General features: G+C 52.2%; 1 protein-coding gene across 1 annotated transcript in view; it reads right to left on the bottom strand.

Moving 5' to 3' along the window:
• Nucleotides 1-5,909: 5,909 nt before the first annotated feature.
• mat2b (methionine adenosyltransferase 2 non-catalytic beta subunit methionine) overlaps nt 5,910-14,896 on the bottom strand; it is a 32,310-nt gene continuing 23,323 nt past the window's right edge. The window contains exon 7 of the mRNA XM_070877965.1: nt 5,910-10,802. Within this exon, the coding sequence (XP_070734066.1) occupies nt 10,632-10,802 (171 nt within the window). The 3' untranslated portion in view covers nt 5,910-10,631. The remainder of the gene's footprint in view (nt 10,803-14,896) is intronic.

Genomic DNA, 14,896 nt, shown 5'->3' on the forward strand with positions numbered 1-14,896 from the left:
TGGTTGGCCGGCACAGACACGATCGGCCGAATGGCCTCTTCCCGTGCTGTAAATGTTTATGATTCTATAAAGCACCTCAGAGAGCAGACGGGTCCTCAGTTTAACATCTGAATGGAAAGACGGCACCTCCGACAGTGCGGCACTCCCTCAGTACTGCCCCTCCGACAGTGCGGTGCTCCCTCAGTACAGCCCCTCCGAGAGTGCGGCACTCCCTCAGTACTGCCCCTCCGACAGTGCGGTGCTCCCTCAGTACTGCCCCTCCGAGAGTGCGGCACTCCCTCAGTACTGCCCCTCCGACAGTGCAGCGCTCTCTCAGTACTGCCCCTCTGACAGTGCAGCGCTCCCTCAGTACTGCCCCTCCGATAGTGCAGCACTCCCTCAGTACTGCCCCTCCGACAGTGCGGCGCTCCCTCAGTACTGCCCCTCCGACAGTGCAGCACTCCCTCAGTATTGCCCCTCCGACAGTGCGGCGCTCCCTCAGTACTGCCCCTCCGACAGTGCAGCACCCTGGCACTGTGGAAGATGGGGACAAAGATAAGGATTAGGAGTAAGCAAGCAGTAAACAGAGTTTTTTCAGTATTGACAACGTGCAGAAGATGTGAGTAGATCTTCCCTGACCCTGTTTTGTGTGGTGTTTATTTTACAGCTCTGACTTCTGGATTGGGACAGCTCGCTGCACTTCGCATTTCCTGCTTCCTGCTCGTCTTTTTCTTCCTCCTTGCCGGTTACGGTGGATACCAGAGCTGCAAGAGTGAGTGCTCTTCATTATGGACGCTTGTTCTTTGCGATTTTTCGCAATGGCATTGCAGCCTTACTCTCCCACCATTATAAAGCAAATCTGCCAAATGTTCACTTGGGAACTCTCCATAGCTCAGCGAACAGGCTCAGTACCCAGTGTGGTATAAGAACATAAGAAATAGGAGCAGGCATAGGCCATGTTGCTCCTGGAGCCTGCTCCGCCATTCAATAAGATCAGCTGTGGGTCAGTGTGTACACTCTCGCCTCTAAGTCAGAGATCATGGGTTCAAGTCCCATTCCAGACACTGGCGCCCAAAAATCTCAACTAACACTCCAGTACAGTACTGAGGGTGGTGTCGCCTTTAGGATGAGCCATTAAACCGAGGCCCCGTCTGCTCTCTCAGGTGGACGTAAAAGATCCCACGGCCGCTATTTTGAAGATGAGCAGGGGAGTTATTCCCGGTGTCCTGACCAATATTTATCCTTCAACCAACATCACTAAAATCAGATTAATTGGCTGTTTATCCCATTGCTGTGAACGGAATCAGCTCTTTCCAATCTGGCTGCCACGCTTCCTACTTTATAAAAGTGACAACATGGAGTACTTACCAAACAAGCTTAGTTGGAGAAAAGATATTTCAAGTTATAGTTCAAGCTGAATCTTCCTGGGTCGTATCCACATTTGCCTGGGTTTAAATACCTTAACCATTAATCGTTCATCTAAATGCCCTTATAAAGAATTCAACTTTACATCACTAAACTACAAATTATACGTGTGAGCAATGTGTGAAGTTATACTATTGATTGACATGGGTTAAGGTCACCTCACTTTCCTTCAGCGTCTTGGCTCTCCTTCCTGAGATCACCAATCAAATTTACTGAAGACTCAATGGGCTGGGGTCATATCTGTGGCCTCTCCTACGGTCCATGCCATGAAGAAAGACTTGCATTTATATGGCGCCTTTCACAACGTCAGGACATTCCAAAGCGCCTCACAGCCCATGAAGTGGAGTCACTGTTGCAGTGTTGGAAACATGGCTGCCAATTTGCACACAGCAAGCTCCCACAAAAATGCCATGATAAAGATGCAGGTGTTTATCTCAAATGAGTCCCGGCTCTCTCTGAGAACCTTGATGCACTCTGTGCTAACATTAGTGCTCTACATTTAACCCCTCATTCCCATGTCTCCAAGGAGCAATATAATCAGCCTTGCCACCCCTTGGCTTAGGGGGGGTTAGGAAGGGAAATCATCCAATGTGCCCCTCCTGCCCAGGGATGCTGGTGTTTGAACGGTGAGATGATTAAGCTCAGCCTCTCCCACAATCTGATCACCTGTCGACACTCACAGTCTGGCTGAACACTGTTAGTGGACGGTTACTAACAGCCCTGGAACTGGTGCCTCAGCCAGAGGCAGGAGGCAACATTAAAGGGAGCAGGGGTAGATGCATAACCATAGGGCTCTGTAACATCTCTTCTTTTCTTCACTTAGGGTCGAGAGGACAAGCGACTCCGTGTATCCAGTTCGAAGCTTTCGTGAGAAGACACAGTTTGCTAAGAGAGGAGTTAGAATCATAGAATGATACAGCGCATTGGGCCCATTGTGCCTGTACCGGCTCTGTGACAGAGCGATCCAATCAGTCCCACTCCCTGCTCTTTCCCCACAGCCCCGCAAAATTCTCCTTTTTAAATGTTTATCCAATTTCCTTTTGAAAGTTACAATTGAATCTGCTGCCATGAAGATTTCCATTTTCAGGCAGCGCATTCCAGATCACAACAACTCGCTGCATAAAAAATATTCTCACCTTCCCTCTTTGATTCTTTGGCCAATCACCTTAAATCTGTGTCCCTCTGGTTACCAACCTCCTGCCACTGGAAACTGTTTCTTCTTATTTACTCTGTCAAACCCTTCATTATAAGTTACAGCATCACAAAACCCATAAAACATCCACTTTGGATTTGGAGAAGGGCCTTCGTGCCTTTGGGTCTGTACAGTTTTTGAATCTCCCAGGATGTTTCTTGTGTCTTAAGATGATTATTTGTTCCAGTTACTCTGCCTCTCCTGAAGGCTCTCACCAAGGGAACACAGGAACAGGAGACCACCATTCAGCCCCTCGAGCCTGTTCCACATTCAATGAGATCACGGCTGATCTGCGACCTAACTCCATCCACCCATAACCCTTAGTACCTTTGGTTAACAAAAATCTATCAACCTCAGATTTAAAATGAACAACTGACCCAGCATCTATTGCCGTTTGCAGAAGAGAGTTGCAAACGTCTACCACGCTTTGTGTATGGAAGTGTTTCCTAATTTCACTTCTGAAAGGTCGGGCTCTAATTTTTAGTTCCTAGTTCTAGACTCCTCAACCAACGGCAATAGTTTCTCTCTATCCACCCCGTTTCCCTTAATATCTTGAACACTTCGATCAGATCACTCTGTAACCATCTAAATTCTAGGGAATACAACCCTAGATGATCTTGTAACTTAACCCATGAAGTTCGGGTAACATTCTGGTAAACCCACACTGCACTCCGTCCAAGGCCGATATATCCTCCCTAAGGTGTGGTGCCCGGAACTGCTCACAGTGCTCCAGGTGTGGTCTAACCAGGGCTTTGTACAGCTGCAGCATAACTTCCACCCCCTTGTACTAGTCCTCTGGATATAAACACCAGCATTCCATTAATCTTTTTGATTATTTTCTGGGCCTGTTCTTGACATGTTAATGGTCTATGTACCTGGCAATGTCCCCTTTAAGCTCTGCAGTGCTCTGCAGCTCCCTCGCAGCCAGCACACCGACTATTAAATAGGAAAAACCGCGCACGCGCAGTATTTTGAATGGGCCAAGTGGCCCCTTAAAGAGGCTATGTCCCCCCAAAAAATTAAAGGGAACATTGGTACATGGACCGCTAAGTCCCTTTGGACCACTACCTCCAGCTTTTCACCATTTAGAAAGTAGTCACATTTACCTATATTGAAATCCATGTGTCATAGTTTTGCCCATTCGCTTAATCTATCAATATATCTTTGTAATGTTATTCTTCCATCTACACTGCTTACAGTGCTGCCTATCATTGAGTCATTGGCTTACTACCACCTAGGGCAAGGGCAGCAGGTGCATGGGAACACCACCACCTCCACGTTCCCCTCCCAGTCACACACCATCCTGACTGGGAAATATATCGGCCGTTCCTTCATCGTCGCTGGGTCACAATCCTGGAACTCCCTCCCTAACAGCACTGTGGGAGCACCTTCACCACACGGACTGCAGCGGTTCAAGGCGGCGGCTCACCACCACCTTCTCAAGGGGCAATTAGGGATGGGCAATAAATGCTAGCCTTGCCAGCGACGCCCACATCACAGGAATGAATTTTAAAAATCTTAGATGTGCTCTCTATCCCATCATCTCATAGAACGATAGAAATTTACAGCACGGAAGGAGGCCATTTCAGCTCAGCGTGTCCGCGCCGGCCGACCAAGAGCTACCCAGCCTAATTCCACTTTCCAGCTCTTTGTCGGTAGACCAACAGATTACAGCACTTCAAGTGCGCATCCAAATACTGTTTAAATGTGGTGAGGGTTTCTGCCTCTACCACCCTTTCAGGCAGTGAGTTCCAGACCCCCACCACCCTCTGAGTGAAGAAATTCCCCTCAAATTCCCTACCAACTACTTTAAATCTATGCCCCTGGTTGTTGACCCCTCTGCTAAGGGAAATAGGTCCTTCCTATCCACTCTATCCAGGCCCCTCATAATTTTATACACCTCAATCAGGTCTCCCCTCAGCCTCCTCTATTCCAAAAAAAACAGACCCAGCCTATCCAATCTTTCCTCATCACTAAAATTCTCCAGTCCAGGCAACATCCTCATAAATCTCCTCTGTACCCTCTCTAGTCTCTCCCCGACCCAAGGTTCCACAGACATCAGCGGCTCTTTGGTGCCTCACTCAAGTGTCCGTTCTTCACACGAGGCAGGGCAGTGCGTCTGTGGGATATTCGACCATGGACGAGGCACCAGTCGAGATCGATTCCGGCCTTGGCTGATGTCCACATACTTCACTAGCCAGGCAGCAGAAGCAGGAATGTACCACATCTCTTTCTCTTCCTGCCTCGAGAGCAAAGATTAAGTGTTTCCCTGATTGAGATCGGCGATGACAGGAGCAACAACTGCATTTAAATTTGGCTCTTTTTGCAATAGGAATTAAGCGATAAACTCATTTTAATCAGAATCTGAGCAAGAAAAGAATTGGAACAAAGCCACCCCCACCCCCCCACACACAAAGACAATTGTAAATTATTTTCATAAACAGGATGCTCAAAGCAGAAACCCTACAGTGAATCTGTGCAACATTTGCTGTAACACACCTCGCTTTATGCACGGACTGTCCTAGGCCATTGAGCTGCTGCTCGGATGAGACGTAAAGCTGAGGCCCTGTCTGCCCCCTCAGGTGGACATAAAAGATCCCATGGCACTATGTCAAAGAGGAGCAGGGGAATTATCCCCGGTGTCCTGGGGCCAATATTTATCCCTCAACCAAAATCACGAAAACACATTATCTGGTCATTATCACATCACCGTTTGTGGGAGCTTGTTGTTAGTTTCCTACATTACAACAGTGACTACACTTCAAAAAGTACTTCACAGGCTGTAAAGTGTTTGGGTTGCCCTGAGGTGGTGACAGATGCTATAGAAATGCACTCCCTGTGGCAGCGAGTTCCACATTCTCACCACTCTCTGGGTAAAGAAGTTTCTCCTGAATTCCCCATTGGGTTTATTACTGACTGTCTGATATTGGTGGTCCCCAGTTCTGGTCTCCCCCACACTTCCCCAAGTTTACCCTATCAAACTCCTTCATCATTTTAAAGACCTCGATCAAGTTACCTCTTGGTCTTCCCTTTAGAGAAAGAAATCCCCAGCCTAGCATGCCTTTCCTGATCGTTGTACCCGCTCAGTGCTGGTATCATCCTTGTAAATCTTCTTTGCACGCTAATGCTTTTTTTAAAATAAATGTGGACAACAGAACTGTTCACAGCACTCAATGAGGCCTAACCAAGATTCAATACAATGTGAACATAACTTCTCTGCTTTGGAATACAATTCCTTCATCTATTTGAATAATTAAATGAGCTACTTCTCACCAATGTTGCACATTGTCGGTTTGAAAGAAAAAGCAGAGACTGGTCTGTAGAAGTTTTATTAATAAATTCTCTACTTCATGGAATGTGAAAAGTATCATTCCTTCAAGTTGTACATTTGCGAGGTTGCAATTACTTGTTCACAAGTGCAGTTTGCAGACACAGAGGGAGTGAGAGAGAGAGAGACAGAGACAGACAGAGAGACAGACCCCCACAGATGTTTGTTACAACTACAGTGAATGGCTGAGCAGGTTCACAATGTGTAATCACAATGTCTTCACTGCTGAAGTTACAGAGACAGAGACAGAGACACCGGAGCTGAGCCAGTCAAACTGTTCTGTGCTACACACCGACTGCTGCCCTGTGGAACATGGTTTTATTTGATGAATGATGCTCTAGCTCCAGCATTCTCTGCTGTATGCGAGTGTGTGCACGTGGGCGGGAGGACCTTGGCCCGGCGATAAGGATTGGGCTCAGATGTTGATTAGGCTGGCAGCACACGCGAGGAATGAGCACTTAGAAGAGATACCAGAGGTGTGTCTGGACACGGAGAACTGCATCGCGGCGAGTGAACAGTTTCGGGACGGCAGACTGGTTCAGGAATTCAAAATGCCCAACTACAGTGTAGCGTGAAACTAGGATTGCTCAGTGCTTGCGTATTTAGAGCAGAGAATGTTGGGATCGACATCCTTCACATCTATTCTGTACATCTGGGGAGTCGCACACACAGAAAAAGGAAAGCTTTAGGCAGATCCAAAGCCAAGGGTTATGGGGAGCGGGCAGGGAAGTGGAGTTGAGGCCAAGATCAGATCAGCCATGATCTCACTGAGTGGCGGAGCAGGCTCGAGGGGCCGAATGGCCAACGCCTGCTCCCATTTCTTATGTTATGCTGGCTCACCTCCATCCAGACACAAACAGTGACAGTGTCAGCAATGTGCACCGACCGAGCAACACAACAAACCACATCACAATCATTCTCCACAGAACAGCACCCACACCGAGCGGCATCCAGAGAGAACGGTGAGCAAAAGATCCCGAGAAAATCGGAAAATACAAGCGGGGAAAGCTGTCAGTGCAGAGATGTGAGACTCAGTGAGATGTGCGACTATCAATCAGACATTGGGAGTTATCCTGACATTCCCAATCAGCTGCACTAACTGGCAAGGGCTGTAATTCACCTCCCAGTGACACAGACGGCAACTGGGGAGGGGGTTGGGGGCAAAGGGGGCACCTTCCCCATAGGGAGGTCCGCCCTGCCCACTACTAATCACAAGAGGGAATCGGGGGGGGAAATGGGAAATCCTGATGGGCTATCCCACATAGGCTGTGTGGGATTCAATCACTACAGAGCGGCCTGTTTATTTACAAACCAGGCGTTACTGCACCAGAACTCGGAAATTTCTAGCTCAATTTTTCTGCTCCTGAAGATAAAGGATGTTGGTGCTAGGGAAGGGGTCATCATTTCAAGCATTCCATGGCAGAAATGAGTATACAGAGTAAAGCTCCCTCTACACTGTCCCATCAAACACTCCCAGGGCAGGTACAGGGGTTTAGATACAGAGTAAAGCTTCCTCTACACTGTCCCATCAAACAGTCCCAGGGCAGGTACAGCACGGGGTTAGATACAGAGTAAAGCTCCCTCTACACTGTCCCATCAAACACTTCCAGGGCAGGTACAGGGGGTTAGATACAGAGTAAAGCTCCCTCTACACTGTCCCATCAAACACTCCCAGGACAGGTACAGGGGGTTAGATAGAGAGTGAAGCTCCCTCTACACTGTCCCATCAAACACTCCCAGGGCAGGTACAGGGGGTTAGATACAGAGTAAAGCTCCCTCTACACTGTCCCATCAAACACTCCCAGGGCAGGTAAAGCACGGGGTTAGATACAGAGTAAAGTCCTGACAGCACCCAGGACATCATGGAGGGGGGGGGGGGGGGGGGGTGGGGGGAAGAGAGAGGAATTGTGTGTCAGCATGACAGAGAGAACATTAGGTTTTCACCACATGAGCTGTGCAGTCAGCTGTTGCTGCTGGCAATGGATGGGTCTGGAGCGGAATTGGAAGATATTTTAACAGAGATTGTAACTTTTCTCTTCCCATCGCTCTGTTAATATCAGACGGTAAAATCAAGGGCCATCCAGGCACTGTGTCCACGGGACACGTCTTGCATGAGCTACCTTTCCACTGCTAAGCTTCCAAAAGGAACCTTTGTATCGAGGGGAGCACGAGGTATGAACCAAACAAACAGACAGAAAGCAAGGCAGGAGCAGACTCTCCTTTAACCTACGGAAAGTTCGAGATAAGAACCCGTGACCTCATGCAGCAATATTACAGTGTCCGCAAATATTAAACAATTGGAAAGTCCGCAGGGAACCAAGATCTGAAGCCTTGCAACCAGGAACACGGTTTACAAATGAAAACAAACCCGTTTCATCCTGAACAAAAATTGTGCCCAACAGTTTCCTCACCCGAGACTCGAGTTTGAAGGTGCGGCTCCAATATCGCGGTTAGTTTCAAAACTTCGACAAATAATTGGAACAATGAAACCGCAATTCCTCAACTCACATTGGCAACTCGAAGTTCACTGCCGACCTTAAAACAAGCTCTGCTCGCGAAACCCTTTCCTTCCGCCCGCCCCCCCCCCCAATGTGGATTCGTCTCATCCTCAGTCGTCCTGCGGACATCAAGAGTCAACCACGTGGTGTGGGACTGGAGTCACGTGTAGGCCCAGACCGGGTAAGGACGGCAGGATTCTTTCCCTGAAGGGCATCAGTGAACCAATTGGGTTTTTAGAATGGCAATCCGGCAGCTTCAACGTCACTGCCCACCCACAAACCACCAGATTTAGTGAATTTAATTCACAACTTGTCTTGGTGGGGTCTGAACTCATGACCTGCAGGCCATCTGTTCTGTGCTAGAACCACTAGGCTACCCTACCCATTGGACGGTATGAGGATGGGAGCCAAAATTGGCTCCATTGCATCTGCAGGGGGGTGGGGGCAGAGAGGGAAGAAAGAGTTGACAATCAGCCAGGGTCCCTGCTCCTGCTCACTATCCAATGACTGCTGATGGCAGATGCGCCAGCAGGGACAGGATCGGCCTCAGCCATGAGGCCCTCCACAGTCAAACCTCCTGCGTCATCTCACGGCTAGGCCTGCATGTGAGGAGCAGCTACTTGGGTAGTGGCAACGATCTGCACCCCTGCGAGAGACCGACAGGGCCTTGGGAGGGAACGCACCATCACTCTGATTCCTTCTCGGTTTGAGAGAGACCGAGCAAGCGAGAGAGAGAGAGAGAGAGAGAGAGAGAGACCGAGCGAGAGAGAGAGAGAGAGAGACCGAGCAAGAGAGAGAGAGAGAGAGAGAGACCGAGCGAGAGAGAGAGACCGAGCGAGAGAGAGAGAGAGAGAGAGAGACCGAGCGAGAGAGAGAGAGAGACCGAGCGAGAGAGAGAGAGAGAGAGAGACCGAGCGAGCGAGAGAGAGAGAGAGAGAGAGAGAGACCGAGCGAGAGAGAGACCGAGCGAGCGAGCGAGAGAGAGAGAGAGACCGAGCGAGCGAGAGAGAGAGAGAGACCGAGCGAGCGAGAGAGAGAGAGAGCGAGCGAGCGAGACCGAGCGAGCGAGACCGAGCGAGCGAGAGAGACCGAGCGAGCGAGAGAGAGAGACCGAGCGAGCGAGCGAGAGAGAGAGACCGAGCGAGCGAGAGAGAGAGAGAGAGAGAGACCGAGCGAGCGAGAGAGAGAGAGAGAGAGAGACCGAGCGAGCGAGAGAGAGAGAGAGAGAGAGACCGAGCGAGCGAGAGAGAGAGAGAGAGAGAGACCGAGCGAGCGAGAGAGAGAGAGAGAGAGAGACCGAGCGAGCGAGCGAGCGAGAGAGACCGAGCGAGCGAGAGAGAGAGACCGAGCGAGCGAGAGAGAGAGACCGAGCGAGCGAGCGAGAGAGAGAGACCGAGCGAGCGAGAGAGAGAGACCGAGCGAGCGAGAGAGAGAGAGAGACCGAGCGAGAGAGAGAGAGAGACCGAGCGAGAGAGAGAGAGAGAGAGACCGAGCGAGCGAGAGAGACCGAGCGAGCGAGAGAGACCGAGCGAGCGAGAGAGAGACCGAGCGAGCGAGCGAGAGACCGAGAGAGAGAGAGAGATAGACAGAGACAGAGACAGAGAGAGAGAGATAGACAGAGACAGAGACAGAGACAGAGACAGAGACAGAGAGAGAGAGAGACCGAGAGAAGGAGGACAAGCAACGGGACAACTTACAGCGAGCGGTCTTCTACTCAACAGGAAACTGAGTCGACCATTGCTGAAACCATTCAATTCCTGTCTCAGTCGCTGGGTGCACAATGTGAAGTGGGGGCTGGGGAGGATGCGTGAAGCACTGGCAAATTCCAGCATCTCCTGTCACCAGGCTGAATAAGATAGCTAGCAGTCTCGTCTCCTCAATTGGAATGTGTCCAAACAAGTTAAAAGAACACACTCCCGTGCACGAGCAGACGACATTATGAAGCAAAGCAGAAAGGGCACAGTTCAAAGAGTGCATACGTTTTACCCAGACAGATGGGCACGAGGACCGAGTACACCGGTGATGTGCAAGGACGCGCGAAAGCAGAGCGCTTCGATAGACGATCTCCCAATAACCTCCTCGGGGATGGAGAGGAGAGGAGCGGAGCGGTATGTCAAACTCTCTGACCCTCCCCTTGTGCTTTTATTTTGAATCTCAGTTCCTGCCGCTGCCCCTCCCCACACCGACCTCGTGCACTGTGTTCAGGGTCTCAGTGGAACACCGTCTGCCGCCACTGCTTGTCACAGAGGAAGGGCCAGAGGCAGCGCTGCAATCCCAGGCGGAACGGGGTTCTCTGTCCTATCCCCAGCTGCTCGAGACGCGAGCAGTCGAGCTGGGCATCCCGGGGTCGAAGGGCACCGGCAGCAGGACCATCTGTGACCTGGAAGGAGCGGAGAACAAGGAGTGACCATTCAACTCAAACTGCACAAAGGGACTCCACAACCTGTGTTTAGACAGCATGTTTCACCGAGTGTCCCACCTCCTGACTCCCCAAAGCCTTCCCACCATCTACAAGGCACAAGTCAGGAGTGTGATGGAACACTCTCCACTTGCCTGGATGGTGCAGCTCCAACAACACTCGAGAAGCTCGACACCATCCAGGACAAAGCAGCCGCTTGATTGGCCCCCCCATCCACCACCTTCAACACTCACTCCCTCCACCACCGGCGCCCCCTGGCTGCAGTGTGCACCATCTACAAGATGCACTGCAGCAACTCGCCAAGGCTTCTCCGGCAGCACCTCCCAAACCCGCGACCTCTACCCCCTAGAAGGACAAGGGCAGCAGGCGCATGGGAACACCACCACCTCCACGTTCCCCTCCCAGTCACACACCATCCTGACTGGGAAATATATCGGCCGTTCCTTCATCGTCGCTGGGTCACAATCCTGGAACTCCCTCCCTAACAGCACTGTGGGAGCACCTTCACCACACGGACTGCAACGGTTCAAGAAGGCGGCTCACCACCACCTTCTCAAGGGGCAGTTAGGAATGGGCAATAAATGCCGGCCTTGCCAGCGACGCCCACATCCCAGGAACTAATAAATAAAAAGTCACGTTTGTCGTGGAGACGGTTTCACCAAAGTGGAAGGGGAAGGGAGAGCAGAGCATCTTACAGATAAAGAGATGGTTTAGCTCACGTGTTGCTGGGGCCCCTTGGCCCCCGTGGCTAGACCTAGTAGTCCCGGATCTGGAGGGGCTGAGGGATTAGTGATGTGCACTGTAGCCTCCTGACCAAAATGCCTGCCTGTATATTGCGGGGAGAGCACAACCAGAATGTGTATCGCATTACACCATTGCAGAGTGCATCACCCGTAACAGTTCCCCATGCTGGGTGGGATGGAGCTGGTGAAACATCTGCAGGATGAAAGTGAGGGATGCCTGAACGTGTTATCTTGTGCAAGTCATTGCAACCACCACCTGCTGGAGCGTGTGCAAAGATCCACCTTCGCCCAGCAGACTAGCTCGCAGAGTTACCTCTTCACACTTCCTATGTTGTCACTGCCCCCTCGCTGGTTACCCATCGCTGTACCCACCCCTCGCTGGTTACCCATCGCTGTACCCACCCCTCACTCACTGCCCCCTCGCTGGTTACCCATCGCTGTACCCACCCCTCGCTCACTGCCCCCTCGCTGGTTACCCATCCCTGTACCCACCCCTCGCTGTACCCACCCCTCGCTCACTGCCCCCTCGCTAGTTACCCATCGCTGTACCCACCCCTCACTCACTGCCCCCTCGCTGGTTACCCATCCCTGTACCCACCCCTCGCTCACTGCCCCCTCGCTGGTTACCCATCGCTGGTTACCCATCCCGGTACCCACCCCTCGCTCACTGCCCCCTCGCTAGTTACCCATCGCTGTACCCACCCCTCGCTCACTGCCCCCTCGCTGGTTACCCATCCCGGTACCCACCCCTCGCTCACTGCCCCCTCGCTGGTTACCCATCGCTGTACCCACCCCTCGCTCACTGCCCCCTCGCTGGTTACCCATCCCTGTACCCACCCCTCGCTCACTGCCCCCTCGCTGGTTACCCATCCCTGTACCCACCCCTCGCTGGTTACCCATCGCTGTACCCACCCCTCGCTCACTGCCCCCTCGCTGGTTACCCATCCCTGTACCCACCCCTCGCTGGTTACCCATCGCTGTACCCACCCCTCGCTCACTGCCCCCTCGCTGGTTACCCATCGCTGTACCCACCCCTCGCTCACTGCCCCCTCGCTGGTTATCCATCGCTGTACCCACTCCTCGCTCCCTCACTGCCCCCTCGCTGGTTACCCATCCCTGTACCCACCCCTCGCTCACTGCCCCCTCGCTGGTTACCCATCGCTGTACCCACCCCTTGCTGGTTACCCATCCCTGTACCCACCCCTCGCTCACTGCCCCCTCGCTGGTTACCCATCCCTGTACCCACCCCTCGCTCACTGCCCCATCCCTCTACCCACCGCCCCCTCCCTCTCTCACTGCACCCTCGCTGTACCCACCCCTCGCTCCCTCACTGCCCCCTCGCTGGTTACCCATCGCTGTACCCCACCCCTCGCTGGTTACCCATCGCTGTACCCACCCCTCGCTCACTGCCCCTTCGCTGGTTACCCATCGCTGTACCCACCCCTCGCTCACTGCCCCCTCGCTGGTTATCCATCGCTGTACCCACTCCTCGCTCCCTCACTGCCCCCTTGCTGGTTACCCATCCCTATACCCACCCCTCGCTCACTGCCCCCTCGCTGGTTACCCATCGCTGTACCCACCCCTTGCTGGTTACTCATCCCTGTACCCACCCCTCGCTCACTGCCCCCTCGCTGGTTACCCATCCCTGTACCCACCCCTCGCTCACTGCCCCATCCCTCTACCCACCGCCCCCTCCCTCTCTCACTGCCCCCTCGCTGTACCCACCCCTCGCTCCCTCACTGCCCCCTCGCTGGTTACCCATCGCTGTACCCCACCCCTCGCTGGTTACCCATCGCTGTACCCACCCCTCGCTCCCTCACTGCCCCCTTGCTGGTTACCCATCGCTGTACCCACCCCTCGCTCACTGCCCTATCCCTCTACCCACCGCCCCCTCCCTCTCTCACTGCCCCCCTCGCTGGTTACCCACCCCTTGCTCACTGCCCCCTCGATGGCTACCCCTCACTGCCCCCTCCCTAGTTACCCACCCCTCCCTCACTGCGCCAATGGTTACCCATCCCTCTACCCACCCCCCTCTTGCTGCCTCTGCACAAATTGGGATGCTGCTTTCCCTAGGGCCCCTGGAACAGAGGCAGCAAGAGACAGGACTAGAATGATTTATTGCAACATTTTAAATCAGGAACCTAGACAAGAGAGAGAGAGAGAGAGAGAGAGAGAGAGAGAGAGCCTGGGGAAACTGGAGTTATTTTCCTTCGAGCAGGGAAGGTGAAGGGGAAATTTTATTCGGGTGCTCAAAACCATGAAGGACTTTGGTAAAATAAGGGAAAATATTCCCAGGGGAAGGAGGGTTGGTAACCAGAGGGACACAGATTGAAGGTGATTGACAAAAGGACCAGAGGGGAGGTGAAGAGAATTTATTTTTTTATAAACGCAGCGCGTTGTGGTGATCGGGAACGCGCTGCTTGAAAGGGCGATGGGAGCAGATTCAATGGCAACTTTCAAACCGGGAATTGGATAAATAGTGAGACAGGAAAAAGTGTGCGGGGCTGTGCGGAAAGAGTTAGGGGAGTGGGACTGATTGGATCGCTCTGTCACAGAGCCGGCACAGGCTCGATGGGCCCAATGGTCTCGTTCTGTGTGGTGTGATTGCATCAAAAGGACAGCGAGGGACGGGGGGGCAGCCGGATGTCAGCAGACTGATGAAAGTGTTTTAATATAAACACATTTTCCACTGTGAATACTGAGACAGCCAAATCATGCAGTGAAGTAACGCTGATTGTGTAGCTATGGTCTAACATTGGCGAGCACCCTGTAATATTAAGTACTCTTGTGGCAGATATTAGAAATGATGTAAAGGTAGTTTAATGCACTCGGGCCCCAAGGTCCCGCTCAGGTCTATCGGGAAGCATGTAGCAGGTATGTGCTTAACCTGATCTTTCACCCAGCCCACTGTGTGTGGTAAACCAGCAGGCTTCCTGTTTAAAAGGCACATAAGTTACAACATGGCTTCTCCTCCAGTTTAAAAGTACAACCTTATATCTCTTAATTACATTTAAATTGGCAATGATCTCAGCACTTCCTGTTGACAGACACAGTAACCAGGTGGCCCTTCACGCTCCTCACACACCAGGAAACGACGACTGCTGTCGTGTTACGTTAATTGGCTCCCAGTTAAGCAGCGCCTCGATTTCACCCCTCCCTATCTCTGTAATCTCCTCCAGCCCCACAACACCCCCAACCCGAGAGGTGTGCGCTCCTCTAATTCTGCCCCCCTGACCATCCCTGATTATAATCGCTCCACCATCGGTGGCCGTGCCTTCTGTTGCCTGGGCCCTAAGTTCTGGAACTCCCCGC

The sequence above is a fragment of the Pristiophorus japonicus genome, chromosome 4, assembly GCF_044704955.1.
Source record: "Pristiophorus japonicus isolate sPriJap1 chromosome 4, sPriJap1.hap1, whole genome shotgun sequence".
Classification (NCBI taxonomy): Eukaryota; Metazoa; Chordata; class Chondrichthyes; family Pristiophoridae; genus Pristiophorus; species Pristiophorus japonicus.